Genomic DNA, 24456 nt, shown 5'->3' on the forward strand with positions numbered 1-24456 from the left:
ACAGTAGTAACGTGACTAATCTGATCTAACAGAAAATTCCAAAAATTATTGTTGTTCTATGGCTATAAAACGTGACTCTGTGTCAATTTTGGTGTTTGAAATACTTCAAAATTAATGTTAACAGGGCTCAAAGTTTAAATTTGAGTTTGGGAGCACTTGTGCTACCTGCAGATGTAAATTTTTAGGGGCACTGCCGAAATTTTAGGTGCACAGCTGAAAATTTTAGGAGCACAGCTTATAATGTTGGGAGCATCTATTTCAAAAGAAAAAGTAAAAAGCTTAACAATGTGAATTTGCTTCTCATTTCTTGATAATTTGGGTGTTACCCTCACGGGCAGCCTAATAATAAAGGAAAATCGTTGCATGTTAATGCATGACCCACCATGTTGTCCATCCTTTCCATCTTTGCCTATTGAAAAAATACAGAGGCAATTTATTAATGAAGCACAACTGAACTAATTTGATGAAACCACACAACCAGAATACAGCAGAACCTGAGAAACTTGAACTGATCCCACTATTATGTACTTTTCTGACCTTTAGCTCAATGCATGTCTGGTAAATTTTAACCTACTAAGAAGAGTTTTTTTCGTTTTTGATAGCTGGTTTTTTTTTTTCAACATCCATGGATAATCATTCTGCTGCAAATCAATTTTTACAATTTATTGTCAACTCACCATCCTTACAGCAACCAGCTTGAGGTACAACTTTACAGCTTTTAGACTTTGCTGCAGATCCATTAGTCTGTTAGATTGGGAAATTTAACATACTTTCATCACCTAAGGAAGACTGCAAACTCTAGATAAACGATTATGAAAATGCTCTAGATAGCATAAACTGAGTTGCAAATTATAAGAACAGAATTTGGAAAGACACGAGCATGGAAATGAAAGTTGTAAATTAAAAAGCAGGAAATTAAAAGCGTTAGACTGAATTATTATACCTGCCAAGTATCACACCTAAGGAGCAATTGTTATGCCTGTGGATCAAAAAACTTTGATCTCGCTCCTACTCACACATTTGTTCTAATTTCTCACGCCTGGTAGAAAAGTTTGAGCTATTTACAGCATTAACTGACACATTTTGAAAATATATTAATTATCTAAAGAAAATGGAACCAAAGAGAGAAAGAAAAGTCCATGTGACTGATCCACTTTTTCCAAGTTATTTATTTTAGTAGGGAAAGTAAATGGGGTTGTGTTCCTCCATGTTCCCATGTTCATGCTAGACGGAACCCTTCACTCCTGTGTTTTTAGATAGATAGATAGATAGACGGACGGACGGACGGACGGACGGACGGACGGACAGATAGATAGATAGAAAGACAGCTAGATAGATAGTTAGCTACATAGATTTGATAAAAAATTACAATACATTGCACTTTGATCTTCCCAAAAGCTGTGAATTACAATAATCACAATAATGTCGTAAAAATCTACAAATCAGGGCTCAAAGTTAGCGACTAACTGGTCGCATATGCGACTGGATTTTTGGTTGTGCGCCTAAAAATTCATGTCTAATTGCACCCGTGCGCCGTAAAACCCAAAGCACAGTGGGACTGACTTACTTCCAACTATACTTACGAACTCGAACTAGACAGATGGAGTTGTTTATCAAGTGTAAGTTTTCTTTAGTCAGATATTAAATTAGTATTAAAAATCAGAACGGTATTACTGCGTAGCAAATCGGCTGTGTTTTATCAATCACAGCACTGAAGTAAAAGTAACAAACTGAAGATGACAAATAAACGTGGCACTGTTAAGCTTTTTACTTTTCCTTTTCAAATAGATGCTCCCAACATTATAAAGATGTGCTCCCAAAATTTTCAGATGTGCGCCTAAAATTTCAGCAGTGCGCCTAAAAATTTACATCTGGTAGCACAAGTGCTCCCAAACTCAAATTTAAACTTTGAGCCCTGCAAATATACATCCATTTAATATTTATCAACATATTATAGCAAAATTCATTGAATCGCGCCATGCATTTTGCAATGGGTTTTTCTGTTCCATCAATCATCTTAGCAGACCTCTTAGGAAACACATGTTTACTTGCACGAGTTCAAAAAGTCATGGTTTGTGATTCGTGATTGGTGAATTTTGATCCGTTTTGTTTGTTTCGCATTTCAAGGTTCACTGCTTTGTGATCGTCCTTTTTCGGGCAATAATCGACCAGTTTAGTTTGCTTTGCAGATTTTTATGATCTTTCTCATTCTTGTTTAATACTTGCAAGAATAATAAAAGCAACATCTGCCTCCTTCCTTCAACAATAAATCCACTCACCATTGCGATTTCCTTAGCTATTCTTGAGCAGTCTACAGTCATTCTCAGCCAAGCTGGGCAAGCACATTACATTGTGATTTGCATTATATTAACCCCGCCTTCACGAAAATGATTGACGGAACAGAAAAACCCAAAATCCCCTCTACGTTTGCAAAACATGCCGCGCAATACAATGAATTTCGCTGTATCTACCTAGAAATAAACGTTACAAGAGCAGAGATGCCAACCTCTGGAGATTTAAAACCTGGAGACTCTCTGTTTTCCAATAGCCCACTACCCCCTGGAAATTTAGGACATTATATCAAGTCTTACATGAAGTAGATACCATCAAAATTCGGGATCATCGTTTTGATGCCAGAAATAATCCTTGTCAGTGACTAAATAGGTGTAAAATGCCTCAGAAACACTATTACGAACAAGAAAAATTCAAGTTTTGAACTAAAAATGGGCTAAATTTCAAACTAAGGCACAGAAAAGCTCAAAAGATTATTTTATCCGGGAGATAAAGCGACCCGTAAGGAGACCGGGAGATTGGTGTCGTATCCGGGAGACTCCCGGATAATCCGGGAGGGTTGGCATGTATGCAAGAGTGTTTAAATAGTAGTGATATTATAAGAAGGTTCAAGTACTGTAACAGTGAAAACCTAACCTTCGATAAGGTCAAATCGATCAGTTTTATTGACAGAAAAAGGAACATAATTTGAAAACAAACTTCACAATAAAACAGTTCTTTTTTTTTTTTTAAGGCCAATGCAGAATATTTTTTAAACTCACTTAAGGTCCAATAATATACTTAGGTCTGTTTCAAACGTCGTGCTACTGCCGTGCTAAGCTGGCTCGACTGTAGCTTGACTGCAGCACGACATTAGCACGACTTGGTTTCAGACGTCGAATTTAATTCACACAATGACAGGTTTAGCAAACTTTTAAATATTATATTCTAATGTATTTCATAATTCATGAATTGAGTTAGGCATGGGGGTAGCACGACTTGGTTTCACACGTCGCGCTACAGCTGTGCTGAAGTCGAATTCAATTCGATCAATTGAGTTGGGCACGGCAGTGGCACAACGTTTGAAACGGGCCTTAGTTGCAAAGGACTAAGCAAATAGCAAACAAGCGACACAAAAGTACGTAGTGTAAGTTTTAAGCTCTTATAAGCTTATCAGTGTAAAATTAACTCCACTGGAAAAAATAACAGATTCCCATTTTTGGATATTTTAGGGTATTTAAAGAATACCCACAAAAATCCCAGATTTTGAAGAGTGAGACAAGTCCCAATCAGGGAACTTGGTTGGGAATTCCCTGGTTGGTACTTGTCTCACATTGCCAAATTTGGGATTTTTATGGGTATTCTTTAAATACCCTAAAATATCCAAAAATGGGAATCTGATATTTTTTCCTGTGCTCTTTACTACAGCCATTTTGAAGCAAAAAACTGCATTTTTGACCAAATCCTCCTTATTGGAGCGGTTTTTGGCTAGCTAGCATGGGAACCCAGGGGCCCCACTCACATATTTTAATGACGGGGGGGTCTGACAGAGGTTCATATTTTATACCCAAAAAAATCCCAACTTCAGAATTTGTCTACTCAAAAAAATCCCTACTTTTTTTCGCATACCCAAAAAAATCCCTCAATGTTTTTGCATCAGCAAATTTTATTATTTAAAGCTAAAACATGCCAACTTCAACTTTGGTTTTGGTCAAAAACAAAACTATAAATTGCGCTTATGTTATTTTTGATTTGAGCTGATGAAAAATACAATACCCAAAATTATCCCTGTGTTGTTTTCAGGGGCACCCAACGAGAATATAGTTCAAAACCACTAAATAAACATAGCACTGTTAAATGTATTTCAGTATTTAAACGGTAGATATAGGCATATTTTTATCCCCTAAAAATTTTTCATCTGTTCGGATTTCCTAGCTGAAAGCCTAGTGATCCGAAAATTATAGGGATTAAAACTTACCTTTTCGAAAATTTCAGCGAGAAAAAAGGCTCCCGAAAATTCTAGGTCACCTTTTTAGGGTAAAAATCTGTTAAAAATAGGCAATTATACCACATTTTTGATGTTCGAAAATCATAGGAGAGGCAGGCAAGCAAGAAATTTTACAACAAATGTTCCGAAAATGCTAGATCGAAAATCGTCCTCCGAACAGATATTCTTCTGAAAATTGTCGTTGGGTGCCCCTGTGTTTTCACGACCCAAAAAAATCCCGTCGTCTTCATAGACCCAAAAAAATCTCGTCGTCTTCATAGACCCAAAAAAATCCCTTTTGGCCAAAATGTCAGACCCCAAAAAATCCTTTGGACCCCCCCGTCATTAAAATATGTGAGTGGGGCCCCTGGGCATGGGAATGGCTAAAAAAGACATTTTTGACACTCAAAGCATATTTTTCTGCTAATTGATTATAATTAAGCAGCTCTTTTGTTAGACTACGAGTAGTCCCCATTGTAGTCATTGTAGAGTAGAATTGACCGATGCATTAACACTGTTAGGATTGGTCACAATGTGCTAAAATGAGGTCCCTGTGGAAAGATCTATCTTTGCTGATTTTGCTGTTTACCATCTTAAGAGCTTAAATGGATAGCTGAATGGATCCATGAAGGAAAATGTTCATGATTCAAAAATTAGGACCAAAAAGAACAACAGTCGTCAAAGAGTTAAACTCACCTGAGCTCATCTTTTTGACCTCACGATTTTTGTAAAGAGTAACAGCCATTTAAACAATCAATCTCCTTAATCAAGCTTCTCTGATTGACGCTCTGCTTCCCGGGCATTATTTTAGGAGTCGAAGAGAATCGAACATGCCATGGTAGATTTGGATCAACTTGCAAAAGATAACTTTTAAAATATTCCTGAGATCTTTAGAGAAAACATTTTTGCCCAGTTGGCAAATATTCCACAGGCGTTTGTTTCTCATTATAAAGAGGTGACTGGTAACGAGAGAGCGATGTTCACGCGTAAGTTCACACGCGCGTGCTGTTGGCGCGTACTGTTCGCGCGAATTTCTCGAACGCAACGGTTTTCAATCAAACACTGTAATTTTACCCCCTTTTTTCAACCCTGGGTTTTCGTACATGGAGTGCAACTACTTTGTTTTTTTTCCTTTCATGAATAATCTCATGAAAACTGAAGATGGCCCATGAGCTAGCCGAAATGTGTAAAATTATCTAAAGCCCTGAATGCTGTATCCGACGCCATATCTACGGTGCATATCCCTTCAATTTCTGCGTGTGAAATCAATGATAAATTAAAGTTGTGTCTCTGGTAGCTGAGTTTCTAGTTTGCAACCAAGATTTTGAACGGATTATGAATGTGAAAGAACCTGAAAACGCAAAAAACAGCGTTGTCCAGAGTCTAGAAAGCTAAGAAAACCGCACCTGAACAGTTCCCTTGCCAATATAGATACTCGGAACTAATAAAGTTACCTGATTTGAAGAATTGTTCTGCGAAGTTCCAAAGGAAGCGGCCAAGAAAATGGCCAAAGTCATCAAGAAGAACAGGCGAAACATTTTCAGTATTTCTTGGGAACTCAGTGACCGTATTCACAAATGGAGCAGTGTATGAATGTAAGTTTAGAGTTCCGGAGTTGAGATCTCTCTCATGAATACAAAACGAGAAAATATACGAGATGGAAGGCCTATTGTTTTAATGTTTTCGTTCATGACAGATAAGACAAAGCTGATCTTGGCATTGATGACTGATAGTGTAAAGTCTAAACTGTTTAGGACCAAAAAGCAACCGTCCAGAGTGGGCTTCCTGTGTGCACCTTCCCCCACCCCACTTATCACCCCACATGCCTTTACTCAGTTGCCACAGTGCAAATAATGCAAAAAATATAAAATCAACTTAGTTATCTAAGTTGTAACTTAAAAAAGTTTTTTTAAAAAATCTGTTAAGGTTCGGTAACTTACGCCTATAACAACAATGGCTGACGAGTCGTTCTGATTACACTGACGTCTTGTGATTGGACATTTTAGATTGAGTTTATCACCTTTTTGCGATTTTCAGTCCTGTAAGCTAGGAGTCCTTCAGTGAGTTCAGTCATTATTCTAATGTCTTTTACTCACTCCCAAAGAATACTTTAGACCTAATTAACAATTTACGCATAAGATTTGTATGAAAAAAGGAAAAAACTGTTGACCATTAGTCGTTAAAACCAGGTTGCTACGATTTTATTTAGACTGGTTTCCATATGATCACTACCATCGCTGTGATCGCTGCGATCGCTGAGAAAAAAAAAGTGCACCGATCGTAGCGATCATAGCGATCATATGGAAACCACTTTCTAGCGATTGCAGCGATCGCAGCGACAACGATCGCTGAGATAGAACTTTTTCTATCTCAGCGATCGTTGTCTCTACGATCGCTGGAAAGTGGTTTCAACATGATCGCTATCATTGCGGCGATCGCTGAACTTTTATTTTTCCCAGCGATCGCAGCGATCACGACAATGGTGGCGATCATATGGAAACCAGGGTTTAGAGAGCCCGAGAAATTACATATATCTGCAGTTTGCAGCCCCCCTTAAGCCTGGTTTCCATATGATCGCTACGATCGCTGCGATCATTGAACCTTTTTTTTTTCTTAGCGATCACAGCGATCATAACGATCATATGGAAACCAGGCTTTACAGATGACGTTTCTTGTTGTTAATCCTTGAAAAATGAATGATTCATAGATTCCGTCCTAGCCAAAAAGTTTGAACAAAATTTCGCCAAAATTTACATCAATCCTATTTTGTTTGTCTATTTTTTTTTCTCATCCAATCAATTCAAGCTCAGACAAAAGGCACTCAAAAAGCATTTATACAAGGGAATTCTGAAGACTGCCAAGCTCAGTCAAAACAAAATACTGCTTTCATCAAACCTAACTGGCGTCGAAACACCCAAATTAAGGCTTTTTAGATCAACGAACTGAACGAAAGCGAAATTAGCGAGTATAAGCAACGGCGTTTTTAAGCGATGCACATTAACCGGAAACTAGTTTTTACCGAGTCCTTTTCTCTTGAATTTTGCCTTGGTACTACTAAATTTCTATTGTCAAGTACCTTAAGTCTTACAGCGACGATTTTCACGGAAATTTGGTCAAAATCATATATGGCCCAAGAAAGCAAAAAGTCCACTTTCAGCTGACCTACGACGCTCAAAAACGTCGTTGCTAAAACTTGCAGTTACTTGAAGATGGACGTAAAGGCTAGTATCTCATTATACTATATAATGACTCCATATATGACAGACGAGATACCGGAACACGAACTTAACGAGTGGTTGAAAACATTATTTTTCGCTCTCGAACCGGCGAATGTGTCTGCTAGGACCAACTATCAACTTCTAACGAGAGCGCGACGTTTCCTGACACAGAACTCTCTCTGAGAGAGTGCTTAATTAAAGGGATGTTGAAGAATCGTAAAGTAAAATAATATTTTCCCGTTTGTTCTTATACTGTTGTTGCTTTTTTTTAAGTTACAGTGAATAATTTCTAAAAGGCTTTCTATAAGTATCTTTGTCTGTGTGTACACGGCGGTGTGATATAAAAGTAAAGATGGATGGCTTGTTTGTTCTGGTTAACGATAATTGATAAGAGTTTGCGCTGGAAACAATATCGCATGCAAATTGGCGGATTTAAATTTTTCACTCGCCCTGATAATACTCATGCAAAATTGAAAACAATCTTGTCTTCTTTTCCCAACCTTTTAACATGCACTTTTCTTATACAACACCAGCAGTTGCAGCCGGCTGGCATTAAATAGCATAGACACTGAGTTATTATAATCAACCTAATAATTTTGTAATTCTCATAGTATTTAAACGTCGTTCTTGGAAACATTTTAATCTTACCATGTAGGAAAGCGATACTTTCCAAAGGTTAGTAAAGCGTGTCTCTTTCGGTACAAATGAATTTTCATTTCTGCTGAGACTGGAAGAGTATTAGGCTATCATCATCGAGGGTTCCGATCAGGGAGTTCCAAGTATAAGCAAGGGGATATTAATTAAAATTACTAAAAACATTGGTTTGTTAATTTTTTATTAGGGCAAGAAACGATTTAGTTATCAGGATACGTTCTCGACAAAGTAGGTACCTACTGAAGAGACTTACTGTCACGAACAAGAATTTTAAAGAAAACATCAACTGCCGAACAGTTATTAAAACGGTTCAAGTATCGCCATATTAGTCTGGATCGTAAGATTCGTTGTAAAAAAAATACGTTCAGGCGATCGATCATGACGGACACTCAAGTCAGGTTTGAATAAACAAATTTCCCTTTTAAGACTTTGGCAATTATCATCGGCGCGAGATTTAATCTTTCCAGTCTAACTATCTTCCAAAGATTTAATAATTCATTCAGTCTTCGACCATGATGAAAAAATAAGGAACTTCACGCAACCTCGTAATAGATGCAAATTACTTGAGGCATTAACACGTGGCGGGAAAAATTACTTCCGGTCACCGCAGCAGACCATTCTGTAGTCGTTGCTTAGCTGGAGTGACGTCACGAGAGGAATAGCTCAGGGCTCAATCCTCGGCCCTCTGATATTTAATATTTTTATAAATGATCTATTTGATGTTGTGAAACAGTGCAATCTTTCCAGCTATGCCGACGACACAAACATTGTCTATGCCCATACCGAGGTGGAAAGGCAATCAACTCAGATCTTGCGTTGGTAGACAAATGGTACGATCTGAAAATACCAAGCCATTTTCATAGGTAAAACACAAAACAAACCGACTTTTAGGTGTAAAATTACCATCATTCCCATAACTCCTCATTTGGAGATGCTTGGCGTCAACATCGACGACCAGTTAAAGTTTGACAACTATGACGTGTCTAAGGTTTCCAGAAAAGTGTCACAACAGATAGCGGTAAGGTATTGAATTGTATTGTGTTGTATTTACAGTACCGCTCGCATATGTAATGCCGGTTGCGAATTTTTACCTGTTAAAGAACCCCTTGTCATGATCATCATAAGTTTGACCAACATCCGGCGCAAATTCAAAAAAGCTCAACAAATGGGTGCTACTGAAAAATGGAGGGGTTAACTTCCCTGTTAACTGTGGTGATGAATTAAGCGGCGAGTTGGTTAAGCAAAGGAAAATGCATGTTATACGGCCAACTGAGATGATGAAGAAAAGTGGCTACTGGTGCCTAAAAATTCTATAAGAAGTACTGTTTTAATAACTGGCATTTCGTCAAAGAGAATAGAATTAATTTCCCAGTTCTAACTTTTTTCATTTGCATCTTCAAACGTAGAGCCATATGCTTCTCACGGGAACATGTCAAGGTGAAGACATGAATAAAATCGTTCCATTCATGTACAATTTTCGAAGGTTATCTAATTTCCCTACATTTTTCTGAAGTTTAATTTTCACACATTTCATTTCCCATCCAATTTAGGCTAGTTTTCTTAGAAAAAAGGAAGCCTAAACTTTTTTGACTCAAAAATGTAATGGAGAGAGGAATCAGAAAAAATTCTCACTTTCTTAATACGTTAAATTGCATAATTATAAAATTATCGGGAAAATAATACTGTCTGAATCCCTTTCGAGAAGACTCAAGTTCCCCAAGGATGATCTAACTGATACAAACTTTATACCACCACTTAGAATGCTTTTCTAGATATTTAAAAGTACTCTCATCCTGGATAGCCAAAAAAGTGTTTTTAGTGAATTTAGGAGGAAACCGTTGTTGGGTGCCGGCCCCTGATGAATACTGTAAACTTGAAACTTTCTTATCGGGACCATTGAGAAACGGGCCCCAGTTTCTTTCTTTTTTTAGGTCATACCTGGCTCCGAGGCTGAAAGTAAAAGACCACAACCTAGAAGGTTTCCAAGCACATCTTTATTGCAACTATATATTCACCACGATAGTAAAGCAACTACATTTGTTTGCTAACAGTCTCCACGAAATCAACTACAATCATATCATTATTTTATCATTCCCTTTGCCTAAAGACCCCTTCTCAATGCAAAAAGATATAAATATTACGCTAAAAGTCCATATTATTTCTTAGGTTTGCGATTCACATATTTGTTAGTTCTTTGTTAGGTATAACACCTAGCTTATGCTTGGAACGTGACGTTAGCTCTATACCCACTTGTACAGGGCGCTGTTTAGGTTAAATTTCTTGTTGTAATGGTTTACCACTGCAAGGTATGTGTGACCTTTGTACTCAAATGATGTCATACCATGACCTCCATCTTTTGAAATCTTTTGGTACTTGATGAACTGCGCTCCAGAAGCCTGGTACACAACTGACTGAGTGTTGTGTTTCTTACTGTCACCATAGTAATTAGACACACCCAGATACGTTTGACCGCTGATCACAAATGGGTGCCAAGCGACAGCCCCATGAGTAGGTAAGGACTGGAACAGGACGAACTTGTTGCCATTCCACTTGTAGACGAAGGAGTCGATGTTGTGTTTACTTCCAGAGTAGCGGTTGGCAAAGACAAGGAATGTGTGAGTGTTAATGTTAAAAGACATGACACCAAATGCTCCATAAGTCTGGAGAGACTGCAGTTTAACAAAGTGACCTCCTGACCACTTGAACACAGTGGACTGAACAGAATACTTGTGTTGGGAGTTGTAATAGTTTGCAAAAGCGATGAACGTGTCACCGTTTATCACAAACGCTGTACATCCGAAGGCACCTTCAGTTGATATGTCTTGAAATCTGTTAAACTTGCCGCTGTTCCATTTGTAGATAACTGACTTTGTAGAGTGGGTACTTCCGTCATAGTAGTTGGCTACTGCGAGATACTTCTCCCCGTATATCTTGAAGTACGTGAAATGATTTGCTCCGTTTGTTGACAATTTCTGAAAGTCGACAAACAGCTTTCCATTCCATTGATAGACTGTAGAGTCCAGCCGGTGCGTTCCATCGTAATGATTAGCGGCAGCAAGAAAATGTTTGTTTGCGATAGAAAAGTACTCCAGGTCAAAAGCTCCTCTTGTCTGCAGGGTCTGGTACAAAGACAATCTTCCAGTTGAGTTGTCCATCTTGTAGATCATGGAACCTGTCTTGTGCTTTTTAATGTCCCCATGATAGTTCGCAAAAGCAAGAAACAAGCTTCCATCAATGGTGAAATGTTCCACATCTACTGCTCCTCGGGTTGGTAGATCTTGAACTTTCTCAAAGAAGTGGAATCCAATAGAGCAATCTTCCACAAGAAAAAAAAAAATGATTAGAATCTTTGTTATTAAGAAATCACAAGAAAAATAAAACAGCTAAAATAAGCGAGAAGGTACCCGAAATCTCCTTTTACATCTTCTCACTTCTTTGTTCTTCTTTAGCTTCTACAGCTAACAGCTGGTTTCTACTAATCACTAATAACTCCTACTCCTACTCCTACTACTAACAATCCAAGTAGTGGAGCCTTTTATAGCCAAACCTGGTGATGTTTGGGTTTGCTGACCGTGAGAATAAAAGAAGGCTGGCAAACTCAGTGTGGGTAATGTTTTGTTATCTCTGGGCCCAAACGGCTGCGATTGGCAAGAAGCTGCGACCCAATGAAAAACTAACAACCTTACCCTAGGTCAGCTCTGAACTCATAAACACGACTTCCAGAATAAAACTCACTTCCGAATAGGCCAAGTAAAAAATATTTCAGAAATGGAAGTAAGTGAATTTGAAAGCCAAGCAAATTTAAAGTACGAGTGAAAACATAAGATTAAAACAGGAAAACACTAACAGAACATAATCCTATCTAACCCTGACCCAACCAATGAAACAAAAACGCAACTTTAAGGATAAGTCAAAATACTTCACAACAGAAAAAAAAAACAACAAAGGAAGGTTACTTAATATGTGCTCTTGAATTTCACTGTTGGGAAGCCACGTTTTTATAAAATTAAAATTCGGAAACTCTTCTAATTCCAGTGAATCAATGTATATCATAGACGACAGTAATAAATGATAAAATGTTCTTACCGGTGGAACAGCACCTTGATTTGCTGGAAGATAGGCTCTAAAACACAAAATAACGACAACAAAATACAATTTCATTACAAAACCAACAATCTGCTGATGTAGTTATTTATGAAACACTCCCTATCCAGTCATTGTTTTTTTAAATAGCATCTCCCAAAATCAGACACCAAGTGTCACCAAGTGTTGGTCCCTGACGTAGTTCAGTCATTTTCCTAAAAGTACACTTAATAAAGACCGACACCTCTCAGAAATGGACATCGAATATTTCTAAAACGACTTTTTCCATGGAAAAGCACTTAAGGGCGGGAATACAGCCGTTCAAAATGACAGTAATGATGATCTGGCAAGCTTCATCTTATCATATTTTTAAATACAATTCTACTATTGCCTAAAGGAATGGTAATTAAATTAATTTGGCTTATTGTCATAAGGTTTACTATTACAAAAGATAATAAAGAGTGTAAATCTTGTAATCTTTTAACGCAATAATTCCTTCGTCACCACGAGATCCTTATTCACCCTTTGTCAAAAAAGCCCAAATATCTTGCGGCGAATACCTCAAGGTTGCCATGGCATTTTTGTAATTTCACATGTGAAACACTGAAATTTCTCGCCAAAATTAAGGAGTAATTCGTCACCTATGATATTATAAGGATAATTATCACCAAAGGTTATAAAGAGTGAAAATCTGGGAGCTGTAAGGTAGTAATTACCTTTGTATCACACGTTCCCGAAATTCCTTTTTGTCCTTGTGATCCCTTCTCTCCTTGGGATCCTTTGCCACCACGAGATCCCTTCTCACCCTTATCAAGCAAAGTATTTATAATTATAATGAACATATATTAATATTCTGGTAGATACCCAAAAAAACTCGAGAATTTTAAAACCTGATCAACACTTTATCCTTTACTGTAGCGAACTTGTTTTATACCAGAAACGAATCCGTAAAGAAATAAAATTCGACCTGTTTAGTTAGTTTGGTCGAGCGCCAGCAGGGCGGACATACTAACTAACAGGTCGAATGTAACATTTAGAACCGTGAGGGACGTGAAAATTGAATGAGTGGTGGGTGTGGCTGTGTTGGATAAAGCATGTGCCTTCGTTTTTGTTTTGGACTCTGAAAATTAGTTGGCAGAAAAAAAAACCATAAATATTTGATTGAAGGTAAATCCAAGTTGGAGAACTGATTAAGGTTGTCAAAGTGTTCTTTCTTACAGACAAGAAAAGGTCATGAAACTTACACTTACTTTACCACCACCATTACTGTTTTTATCCATTCCTGGTTCTCCTTTCATTCCCTGCAACAGAAATAATAAAGAGCACTTTGTCTGCTTACAAAGGACCTGGGAAAATACATCAACAGAATCCCTGGAAACATCAATATCAATGACCTCAAGAAGATCAGCCACATTTTAAGGAAAGTGCTCTCTACCAACTAGATAATAACGACTTCCCCCTCCCCTCAGCCACTCCCAGGAAACCGGTAGCTCCTCGGAGCTCTGAGAAGTAAGAACTGCTAAGCAAGACATAATAATAATCATCATCGTCATCATCATAATCATCATCTGTCAAAATGATTGAAAAGCTTTCAAAGTATAAGGAATTAGAGATTGAAATCTCTAGGATATGGGGCCTTAAAATAGAAATTGTACCTGTAGTTATTGGACCTCTTGGCCTACTAAAAACGGGCCTAGGAAAATACACCGTACGTGGAAAAAGTCCCTAGGAACATCAATATCGAAGAAATCCCAAAGATCAGTCTTCTAGGCACAGCCCATATTTTACAAAAAGGGCTGTCTACCAATTAAATGAGGACTCCCCCCCCCTGTGGTGTGATCAAAATAAAGCTAACTGGTCTGATTATAATTTTGCTTAGTTCAACCTAAATTTAAACACACAAAAGACATTACTACACTCCATATGATCACTGATGTTTTATGGAGAGATACACATGTATGGATCCAGAAACTAAGAACCTCCATTTGAAAAGCAGTAAATATTTATAATACCTTAACACCTGCACTTCCATCTCTTCCTGGTTTCCCTGTTTCTCCTTTTTCTCCCTAACATAGATATTTACAAGGTGAAACCCAAACTGAGAACACTATCACTTAGAAGAAGACTATTACTATTAATATTAAGAAACTTCAGCCTTAGTGGAGAAAAATGATAGTGTATGGGTGCTGCAGTTATAGGGTGGCACATTGCTTTTTGAATGTGATAGGTGAAGAACCGCTTCATGGACTTGCTACCACTAAAGTAAATTATATTTATTTGCTAACAGAACAAAATTAACAAAATTACTAAAAATTAAAAGTCAACACATAATTAATGCACTTTTTTTCACCTTTTGTTTAGTTTAAAAGTGACCAAAACTGCTCCATGCCCACATTTAAATTAACATTAGTTCTGAGTTTATCTAGATACACCTGCTTGGTGTCTGCGTGCGTTGTATAACCATAGAATAGGGTAATTATAAGGAAGGTTACTCTATCTTAACTTGTACCTAATAGTGTCTTAAATCAATAAATCCCCTGTCCCCACTGCCAAGGGGCCTGGGTAAAATATATGTATTATATTTTGGATCCAGGCCCCTTGGCAGTGGCGACAGGGGATTTATCAGACTCATGCCAAAAGATATTAACTTCAAAGACTGGTAAAAAACCAGGGCTCAAAAAATATTCAGCTGGAGGTTTTGAGACAAGTTCCCCACCCTTTAAGTGCCACTCAACTTCAAATAACTTCAAGCTCAATTGACTAAAGAGCAAAGGAACTGTCGAGTCATACTGTCATAAAATGCAAAGTAATTAACCACTTCAGGCAAGCAAGCAATTTTTTAAGGCAGTATATGAATGATTAGCAATAACTTGTTCCTTTTTTGTTAAGACTTGCAACAATGAAAACATGACTAAAATTATCTTTTCTGTCATGTTTCCATTGTTGCAAATTATTATATAAGGTGAAAGTGCCCCTTAAGATTGGTCGTTGCAAAAAAAAAAAAAAAAAACATTTACGCTATTGATTTTTTCTCAAAATTATTTTCTGTCTTCCTCTTCTTTCTCTGAAAGGGGAAAGCCTAGATTTTCAAGTTACCTCAGGCTTCAAAATGTTAGTTTAATATGGTAAACTTCTTTTTGGCAACTTGTTATCTTCACACTACAGAGACCATGTCTGAGAGAGATATACAGTTCCCTGGTTTGTTTAATTTCTGAACTTTTCAAGCAAAAAGAGAAAACAATGCATTAACATTAAGAAAGGCCAACCTTTATTCCACTGCCATCTCGTCCATCACGGCCATCTTTTCCTGTGGTCAAAACAATTAACAAAATGCAATATTCAGATTACAGGGCTGATGCTCTAGCAGCACCCAGTGGCACCTGGCACCTTACTTTTGATCTTGAATGACTTAAGGACATCTTAGCTTTTTCAAAAAAATCCTACACTTGGTACCCTGGATTTCACAGGTACATAGCATTGGGCTTCCTTCAATTTTTCTTAGAGCGCAGCCTTGGATTGTTTAAAAGCTAGGGTAGAACACAGACAACCAGCTAGGGGAGAGAAGTGTTGCAAAAATATGTTACTGCAGTAACAACAAGAATGAGCCCCATAGCTAAGATTGAGTTTGAGAATGAAAGGAACATAAAATGTACATCACCATTCACTCCATCGCGTCCATCTTTTCCTGCAAACCAAAAGCAACACTTCATTGTACCTGAGTGGCCGTGGTGTCTAATTATTTCTTAATCTATAATGCTGAATTAATGTCAATGGTAACAAGAACCCCATACAGTGGGGGTTCATTGGGCTACCGACTGAGTGATGCAGTGGTTTATTTTTTTGGGAAGTATACACTAGCCTGAAATTCATCCAATTGCTTTGAGTTGTTTTCTCCTCTCAACAACTACTGAGGGAATAATAATGACTTGAAGTAATCGGATGAAATTCAGGCTAAGTATACACCTGTAGATTATAAAATTTACACTTTTTGCCAGCTTGAGCGTATAGCTACTGCTAACCCAGAGAATGGGATAGAGCAAGAAACGATTGGCATTATTTTCAACTGGGACATTTCCACATCTCATTCCCATTCCTCTGCCATCGAAAATATAGCATGACATGACAGTAGTAACATGACTAATCCGATCTAACAGGAAATTCCAAAAATTATTGTTGTTCTATGGCTGTAAAACGTGGGTCAATTTTGGCGTTTGAAATACTTAAAATGTTGACAGGGCTCAAAGTTTAAATTTGAGTTTGGGAGCATTTGTGCTACCAGATGTAAATTTTTAGGCGCACTGCCAAAATTTTAGGTGCACATCTGAAAATTTTAGGAGCACAGCTTATAATGTTGGGAGCATCTATTTCAAAAGAAAAAGTAAAAAGCTTAACATAGTGAATTTGCTTCTCATTTCATGATAATTTGGGTGTGCACCCTCACGGGCAGAAAAAATACTTCAAATGTTAAAAGGGTTCAAAGTTTAAATTTGAGTTTGGGAGCATTTGTGCTACCAGATGTAAATTTTTAGGCGCACTGCTGAAATTTTAGGTGCGCATGCAGCTGAAAATTTTAGGAGCACAGCTTATAATGTTGGGAGCATCTATTTCAAAGAAAAAGTAAAAAGCTTAACAGTGTGAATTTGCTTCTCATTTCTTGATAATTTGGGTGTTGCCCTCACGGGAGCCTAATAATAAAGAAAAATCGTTGCATGTTAATACATGACCCACCATGTTGTCCATCCTTTCCATCTTTGCCTATTGAAAAAATACAGAGGAAATTAATGAAGCACAACTGAACTAATTTTATGAAACCACACAACCTGAATACAGCAGAACCTGAGCAACTTGAACTGATCCCACTATTATGTACTTTTCTGGCCTTTATCTCAATGTCTGGTACATTTTAACCTAGTAAGAAGATTTTTTTTCGTTTTTGATAGCTGGTTTTTTTTTTCAACATCCATGGATAATCATTCTGTTTCTAAATCAATTTTTACAATTATTGCCAACTCACCATCCTTACAGCAACCAGCTTGAGGTACAACTTTACAGCTTTTAGACTTTACTGCAGATCCATTAGTCTGTTAGATTGGGAAATTTAACATACTTTCATCACCTAAGGAAGACTGCAAACTCTAGATAAATGATATGAAAATGCTCTAGATAGCATAAACTGAGTTGCAATAAGAACAGAATTTGGAAAGACACGAGCATGGAAATGAAAGTGGTAAATTAAAAAGCAGGAAATTAAAAGGGTTAGACTGAATTATTATACCTGCCAAGTATCACGCATAAGGAGCAATATTGTTGTTATGCCTGTGGCGGATCAAAAAACTTTGATCTCACTCCTACTCACACCTGTGTTCTAATTTCTCATGCCTGGTAGAAAAGTTTGAGCTATTTACAGCATTAACTAACACATTTTGAAAAATATATTAATTATCTAAAGAAAATGGAACCAAAGAGAGAAAAGAAAAGTCCATGTGACTGATCCACTTTTTCCGAGTTATTTATTTTAGTAGGGAAAGTAAAGGGGTTGTGTTCCTCCAGGTTACCATGTTCATGTTAGACGGAACCCTTTCCTCCTGTGTTTTTAGATAGATAGATAGATAGATAGATAGATAGATAGATAGATAGATAGATAGATAGATAGATAGATAGATGGATAGATAGATATATAGATATATATATATAGATATAGATAGATAGATAGATAGATAGATAGATAGATAGATAGATAGATAGATAGATAGACAGAAAGATAGAGAGATAGATAGTTAGCTATATAGATTTGATAAAAAATTACAATATGTTGCACTTTGATCTTCCCAAAAGCTGTGAATTACAATAATCACAATAATGTGATAAAAATCTACAAATATACATCCATTCAATATTTATCAACATATTATAGCGAAATTCATTGAATCCTGCCGTGCATTTTGCATATTTTGGGTTTTTCTGTTCCAACAATCATCTTAGCAGACCTCTTAGGAAACACATGTTTACTTGCACAAGTTCAAAAAGTCATAGTTTGTGATTCGTGATTGGCGAATTTTGATCCGTTTTATTTGTTTTGCATTTCAAGGTTCATTGCTTTGTGATCGTCCTTTTTCGGGCAATAACCGACAAAATTAGTTTGCTTTGCAGATTTTTATGATCTTTCTCATTCTTGTTATGCAGCTATCAATGTAAACCCCGTGGGGGGGGAGTGCGGGCAAGGGGTGGGGATTTGACAAATTTTAAAATTTTTCGATCAAATTCCCCAGGGTGGGAAACGAAAGGTCAATCAAAAGTGTCAAAAAAGCCCCCACCCCAGGGGAAAAAAATCTAAACAAACAATGCTATAATACTATATAAAACGAATAAAAGAACATTTCAAACACGTTGTTACTACTTTTATTTACGGTTAACGGAAGCTCCATTAAACTACTCGTTGTAATTAAGTATTTTCTGTCTCCACTAGCATCTCTTATCTTGAACAAAAAAATCACTCCAGGAAGATTGACCGTGCTATATAATATTAATAAAACTTAAAATGCTTTATAACATCTGCTCAACATGTCGGAACAGGTCGGATCAGTGACCCATAAAAAATCCTCTGACTTTCATGGTGGAATTCGATTTCAATCGAGTTTTACAATCAGATGGGAACTTCAAGATAAAAACTTTCTCAAAATAGACATTATCTGTTTAGATGACAGTTTAAAGTATCGGATTATGGCGATTAAAACAAATGAAAACTTCATACCTTTCTCCAACAGCGTGACTTTCAGGAAGCCTCGAGGGACGGACTTGGTAACTGCTTCTGAATTGATACCAGGCTTCTGTCGGTCAAAGTTAAATGTCCCGACCCCGGGGTCGCTTCGCACGATCAAAAGTCCGATAGCGGGGATAGTCCCAGGCATCAAATCCCCTCCCCTTGCCGGCACTCCCCCCCCCCCCCACGGGATTTACATTGATAGGTGCATTACTTGCAAGAATAAAGCAACATCTGCCTCCTTCCTTCAACAATAAATCCACTCACCATCGCGATTTCCTTCCTTGAGCAGTCTAGAGTCATTCTCAGCCAAGCTGGGCAAGCACATTACATTGTGATTTGCATTAACCGCGCCTTCACTAAAATAATTGACGGAACAGAAAAACCCAAAATCCCCTCTAAGTTTGCAAAACACGCCGCGCAATACAAGGAATTTCTCTGTATCTACCTAGAAATAAACGTTATAAGAGTGTTCAAATAGTAGTGATATTATAAGAGTGTTCAAGTACTGTAGCAGTGAAAACCTAACCTTCGATAAGGTCAAATCGATCAGTTTTATTGACAGAAAAAGGAACATAATTTGAAAAAAACTTCACAATAAAACAGTTCTTTTTTTAAGGCCAATGCAGAATATTTAAACTCACTTAAGGTCCAATAATATACTTAGACCTGTTTCAAACATCGTGCTACTGCCATGCTAAGCTGGCTCAACTGTAGCTCAACTGCAGCACGACATGAGCACGACTTGGTTTCAGACGTCAAATTTACAGCAGTGATCATATTGGCGTGAACACCTAAAATATGTCTAGAATGTTTATTGTGATGAAACTAATCACAGACGAGATCATCACACCACAGAAACCAGAGACAACGAACGGTTTCCTATCTGTCACGGAACAAATTATTTCATTTTGTTATAAAATTTAGTCCTACAGGTTTAAGCGATTTTGAAATAAATGACAAAGCTGATGTGCCGAGCCTACGCAGGCAACGGTTTGGTGCGCAAGTTTTCAAACTTTTTTTAACGATCGAAATCGGTAGTTACGCCTGATCGTAAGTAGTAGATAGTAGTTCGAAGGTTCAATCTTTAGTCCACACAAATCGAATCCCCTTGTTCTACAAAAAAATATTAGCAAGGATTGTGCTATCAGAAAAGAAAACATCACAATTGTTCATTTTTTATTGTCTTCATGTGATATGTGGTTACATGGAAAGCTGGTCGTGTTGGCTTCTAAAACTTTCCTTTCTAAAATCGAACGATGTACTGGATGCGGTGCTCGGCACTGATCTTGGAGAACAGCGGTGTTTTAAATTCGTAATAAGGCAGTTTGTATCCTTAAACAAAACGAAAATAATTTGTTCCATGACCGATTGGAAACCGTTCGTTGCCTGTGGTTTCTGTGGTGTGAAGATCTCACCTGTGATTGGTTGCAACACCATAAACATTCCAGACATATTTTAGGAGTTCACGCTAATATAATCACCGCTGTAATTCACACAATGACAGTCGAATAGAACAGCTGTTGCCAAAAACAAAACACAAAAATAAAGAAACGGTTTAGCAAACTTTTAAATATATTCTAATGTATTTCATAATTCATGAACTGAGTTAGGCATGGGGGTAGCACGATGTTTGAAACCAAGTCGCGCTACTGCCGTGCTAAAGTCGAATTTAATTCGATCAATTGAGTTTGGCACTGCGAAGCACGACGTTTGAAACGGGCCTTAGTTGCTACTGTAAGTACTAAGCAATTAGCTAACAAGCGACACAAAAGTACGTAGTGTAAGTTTTAAGCTTTTATAAGCTTACCAGTGTAAAATTAACTCTTCACTACAGCCATTGTGAAGCAAAAAACTGCATTTTTGACCAAATCCTCCTTATTGGAGCAGTTTTTGGCTAGCTAGCATGGGAATGGCTAAAAAAGACATTTTTGACACTCAAAGCATATTTTTCTGCTAATTGATTATAATTAAGCAGCTTTTTTGTTAGGCTATGAGTAGTCCCCATTGTAGTCATTGTAGAGTAGAATTGACTGATGCATTAACACTGTTAGGATTGGTCACAATTTGCTAAAATGAGGTCCCTTTGGAAAGATCTATCCTTGCTGATTTTGCTGTTTACCATCTTAAGAGCTTAAATGGATAGCTGAATGGATCCATGAAGGAAAATGTTCATGATTCAAAAATTAGGATCAAAAAGAACAACAGTCGTCAAAGAGTTAAACTCACCTGAGCTCATCTTTTTGACCTCACCATTTTTTGTAAACAGTAACAGCCATTTAAACAATCAATCTCCTTAATCAAGCTTCTCTGATTGACGCTCTGCTTCCCGTACATTATTTTAGGAGTCGAACAGAGTCGAACACGGTAGATTTGGATCAACTTGCCAAAGATAACTTTTAAAATATTCCTGAGATCTTTAGGGAAAACATTTTTGCCCAGTTGGCAAATATTCCACAGGCGTTTGTTTCTCATTAAGAGGTGACTGGTAACGAGAGAGCGATGTTCACGCGTAAGTTCACACGCGCGTGCTGTTGGCGCGTGCTGTTCGCGCGAATTTCTCGAACCCAACGGTCTTCAGACTTTCCCCGTAAGTACCAATCAAACACTGTAATTTTACCCCCTTTTTTCAACCCTGGGTTTTCGTGCATGGAGTGCAACTACTTTGTTTTCTTTCCTTTCATGACTAATCTCATGAAAACTGAAGATGGCCCATGAGCTAGCCGAAATGTGTAAAATATCTAAAGCCCTGAATGCTGCATCCGACGCCATATCTACGGTGCATATCCCTTCAATTTCTGCATGTGAAATCAATGATAAATTAAAGTTGTGTCTATGGAAGCTGAGTTTCTAGTTTGCAATCAAAATATTGAACGGATTATGAATGTGAAAGAACCTGAAAACGCAAAAAACAGCGTTGTCCGGAGTCTAGAAAGCTAAGAAAACTGCATCTGAACAGTTCCCTTGCCAATATAGATACTCGGAAATAATAAAGTTACCTGATTTGAAGAATTGTTCTGCGAAGTTCCAAAGGAAGCGGCCAAGAAAATGGCCAAAGTCATCAAGAAGAACAGACGAAACATTTTCTGTATTTCTTAGTAGAACTGACCGTATTCACAAATGAAGCAGTGTATGAATGTAAGCTTAGAGTTCCGGAGTTGAGATCTCTCTCATGAATACAAAACGAGAAAATATACGAGATGGAAGGCCTATTGTTTTAATGTTTTCGTTCATGACAGATAAGACAAAACTGATCTTGGCATTGATGCATGACTGATAATGTCTAGGACCAAAGAGAACCGTCCACAGTGGGCTTCCTGTGTGCACCTTCCCACACCCCACTTATCAGTTGCTACAATGCAAATAGTGCAAAAAATATAAATTTAACTAAAAGACTAAGTTGTAACTAGAGAAAAGTTCATTTAAAAAATCTGTTAAGGTTCACTAACTTACTCCTATAACAACAATGGCTGACAAGTCGTTCTGATTACACTGACGTCTTGTGAGTGGACATTTTAGATTGAGTTTATCACCTTTTCGCGAATTTCAGTCCTGTAAGCTAAGATTCCTTTCAGTGAGTTCAGTCATTATTCTAATGTCTTTTACTCACTCCTAAAGAACACTTTAGACCTGATTAACAATTTACGCATAAGATTTGTATGAAAAAAGAGAAAAACTGTTAAACATTAGTCGTTAAAACCAGGTTGCTACTATTTTATTAAGCCTGGTTTCCATATGATCACTACCATCGCTGTGATCGCTGCGATCGCTGAGCAAAACAAAGTTCATCGATCGTAGCGATCATAGCGATCATATGGAAACCACTTTCTAGCGATCGCAGCGACAACGATCGCTGAGATGGAACTATTTCTATCTCATCGATCGTTGTCGCTGCGATCGCTGGAAAGTGGTTTCAACATGATCGCTATCATTGCTGCGATCGCTGAACTTTTATTTTTCTCAGCGATCGCAGCAATCACAGCGATGGTAAAGATCATATGGAAACCAGGCTTTAGAGAGCCGGAGAAATTACATATATCCGCATTTTGCAGCCCCCTTAAGCCTGGTTTCCATATGATCGCTACGATCGCTGTGATCGCTGCGATCGCTGGAAAGTGTTTTCCATATGATCGCTATGATCGCTGCGATCACTGACCTTTTTTTTTCAGCGATCACAGCGATCATAACGATCATATGGAAACCTGAGGCTTTACAGGTGACGTTTCTTTAGCTTGTTGTTAATCCTTGAAAAATGAATGATTCATAGATTCCGTCCTAGCCAAAAAGTTTGAACAAAATTTCGCCAAAATTTACATCAATCCTATTTTGTTTGTCTATTTTTTTTCTCATCCAATCAATTCAAGCTCAGACAAAAGGCACTCAAAACTTATTTATACAAGAGAATTCTGAAGACTGCCAAGCTCAGCCAAAACAAAATACTGCGTTCCGTCAAACCTAACTGGCGTCGAAACACCCAAATTAAGGCTTTTTAGATCAACGAGTACTGAACGAAAGCGAAATTAGCGAGTATAAGCAACGGCGTTTTTAAGCGATGCCGTTTAACCGGAAACTAGTTTTTACCGAGTCCTTTTCCCTTGAATTATGCCTTAGCGCTATACCAAATTTCTGTTGTCAAGTATCTTTAGTCTTACAGCGACAATTTGCCCGGAAATTTGGTCAAAATCATGTATAGCCCAAGAAAGCAAAAAGTCCACTTTCAGTTGACGTACGACGCTCAAAAACGTCGTTGCTCAAACTTGCAGTTACCTGAAGATGAACGTAAAGGCTGGTATTTTATTATTTTATATATATAATGACTCCATATATGGCAGACGAGATACCGGAACACGAACTTAACGAGTGGTTGAAAACATTATTTTTCGCTCTCGAACGAATGTGTCTGATGCCTGGACCAACTATCAACTTACTAACGAGCGAGCGCTACGTTTCCACTTCACCCCCGTATATCGACTTGACTGATACAGAACTCTCTCTGAGAGAGTGCTTAATTAAAGGGATGTTGAAGAATCGTAAAGGAAAATAATATTTTCCGGTTTGTTCTTATGTTGTTGTTACTTTTTTTTAAGTTACAGTGAATAGTTTCTAAAAGGATTTCTTAAGTATCTTTGTCTGTGTGTACACGGCGGTGTGATACAAAAGTAAAGATGGATGGCTTGTTTGTTCTGGTTAACGATAATTGATAAGAGCTTGCGCTGCAAACAATATCGCATGCAAATTGGCGGATTGAAATTTTTCACTCGCCCTGATAATACTCATGCAAAATTTAGAACAATCTTGTCTTCTTTTCCCAACCTTTTAACATGCTCTTTTCTTATACAACACCAGCAGTTGCAGCCGGCTGGCATTAACTAGACACCGAGTTATTATAATCAACCTAATAATTTTGCAATTCTCATTGTATTTAAACGTCGTTCTTGGAAACATTTTAACCTTACCATGTAGGAAAGCGATACTTTCCAAAG

The 24456-nt window shown here is 37.6% G+C and overlaps 1 protein-coding gene across 2 annotated transcripts in view; it reads right to left on the bottom strand.

Annotated features, from left to right (window-relative positions):
* Positions 1 to 10125: 10125 nt before the first annotated feature.
* The window catches only part of LOC140933374 (uncharacterized), a 223496-nt gene continuing 209165 nt past the window's right edge, over positions 10126 to 24456 (bottom strand). Inside the window, exons 8-10 of one of the 2 annotated variants that reach the window (XM_073382918.1) lie at positions 12930 to 13019; positions 12217 to 12253; positions 10126 to 11446 (exon numbers count right to left, since the gene is read on the bottom strand). In XM_073382918.1, the coding sequence (XP_073239019.1) occupies positions 10371 to 11446; positions 12217 to 12253; positions 12930 to 13019 (1203 nt within the window). In that variant the 3' untranslated portion in view covers positions 10126 to 10370. The remainder of the gene's footprint in view (positions 11447 to 12216; positions 12254 to 12929; positions 13020 to 24456) is intronic. The other variant, XM_073382919.1, reaches the window with a different exon arrangement.

The sequence above is a fragment of the Porites lutea genome, chromosome 4 (genome assembly GCF_958299795.1).
Source record: "Porites lutea chromosome 4, jaPorLute2.1, whole genome shotgun sequence".
NCBI classification, from domain to species: Eukaryota; Metazoa; Cnidaria; class Anthozoa; order Scleractinia; family Poritidae; genus Porites; species Porites lutea.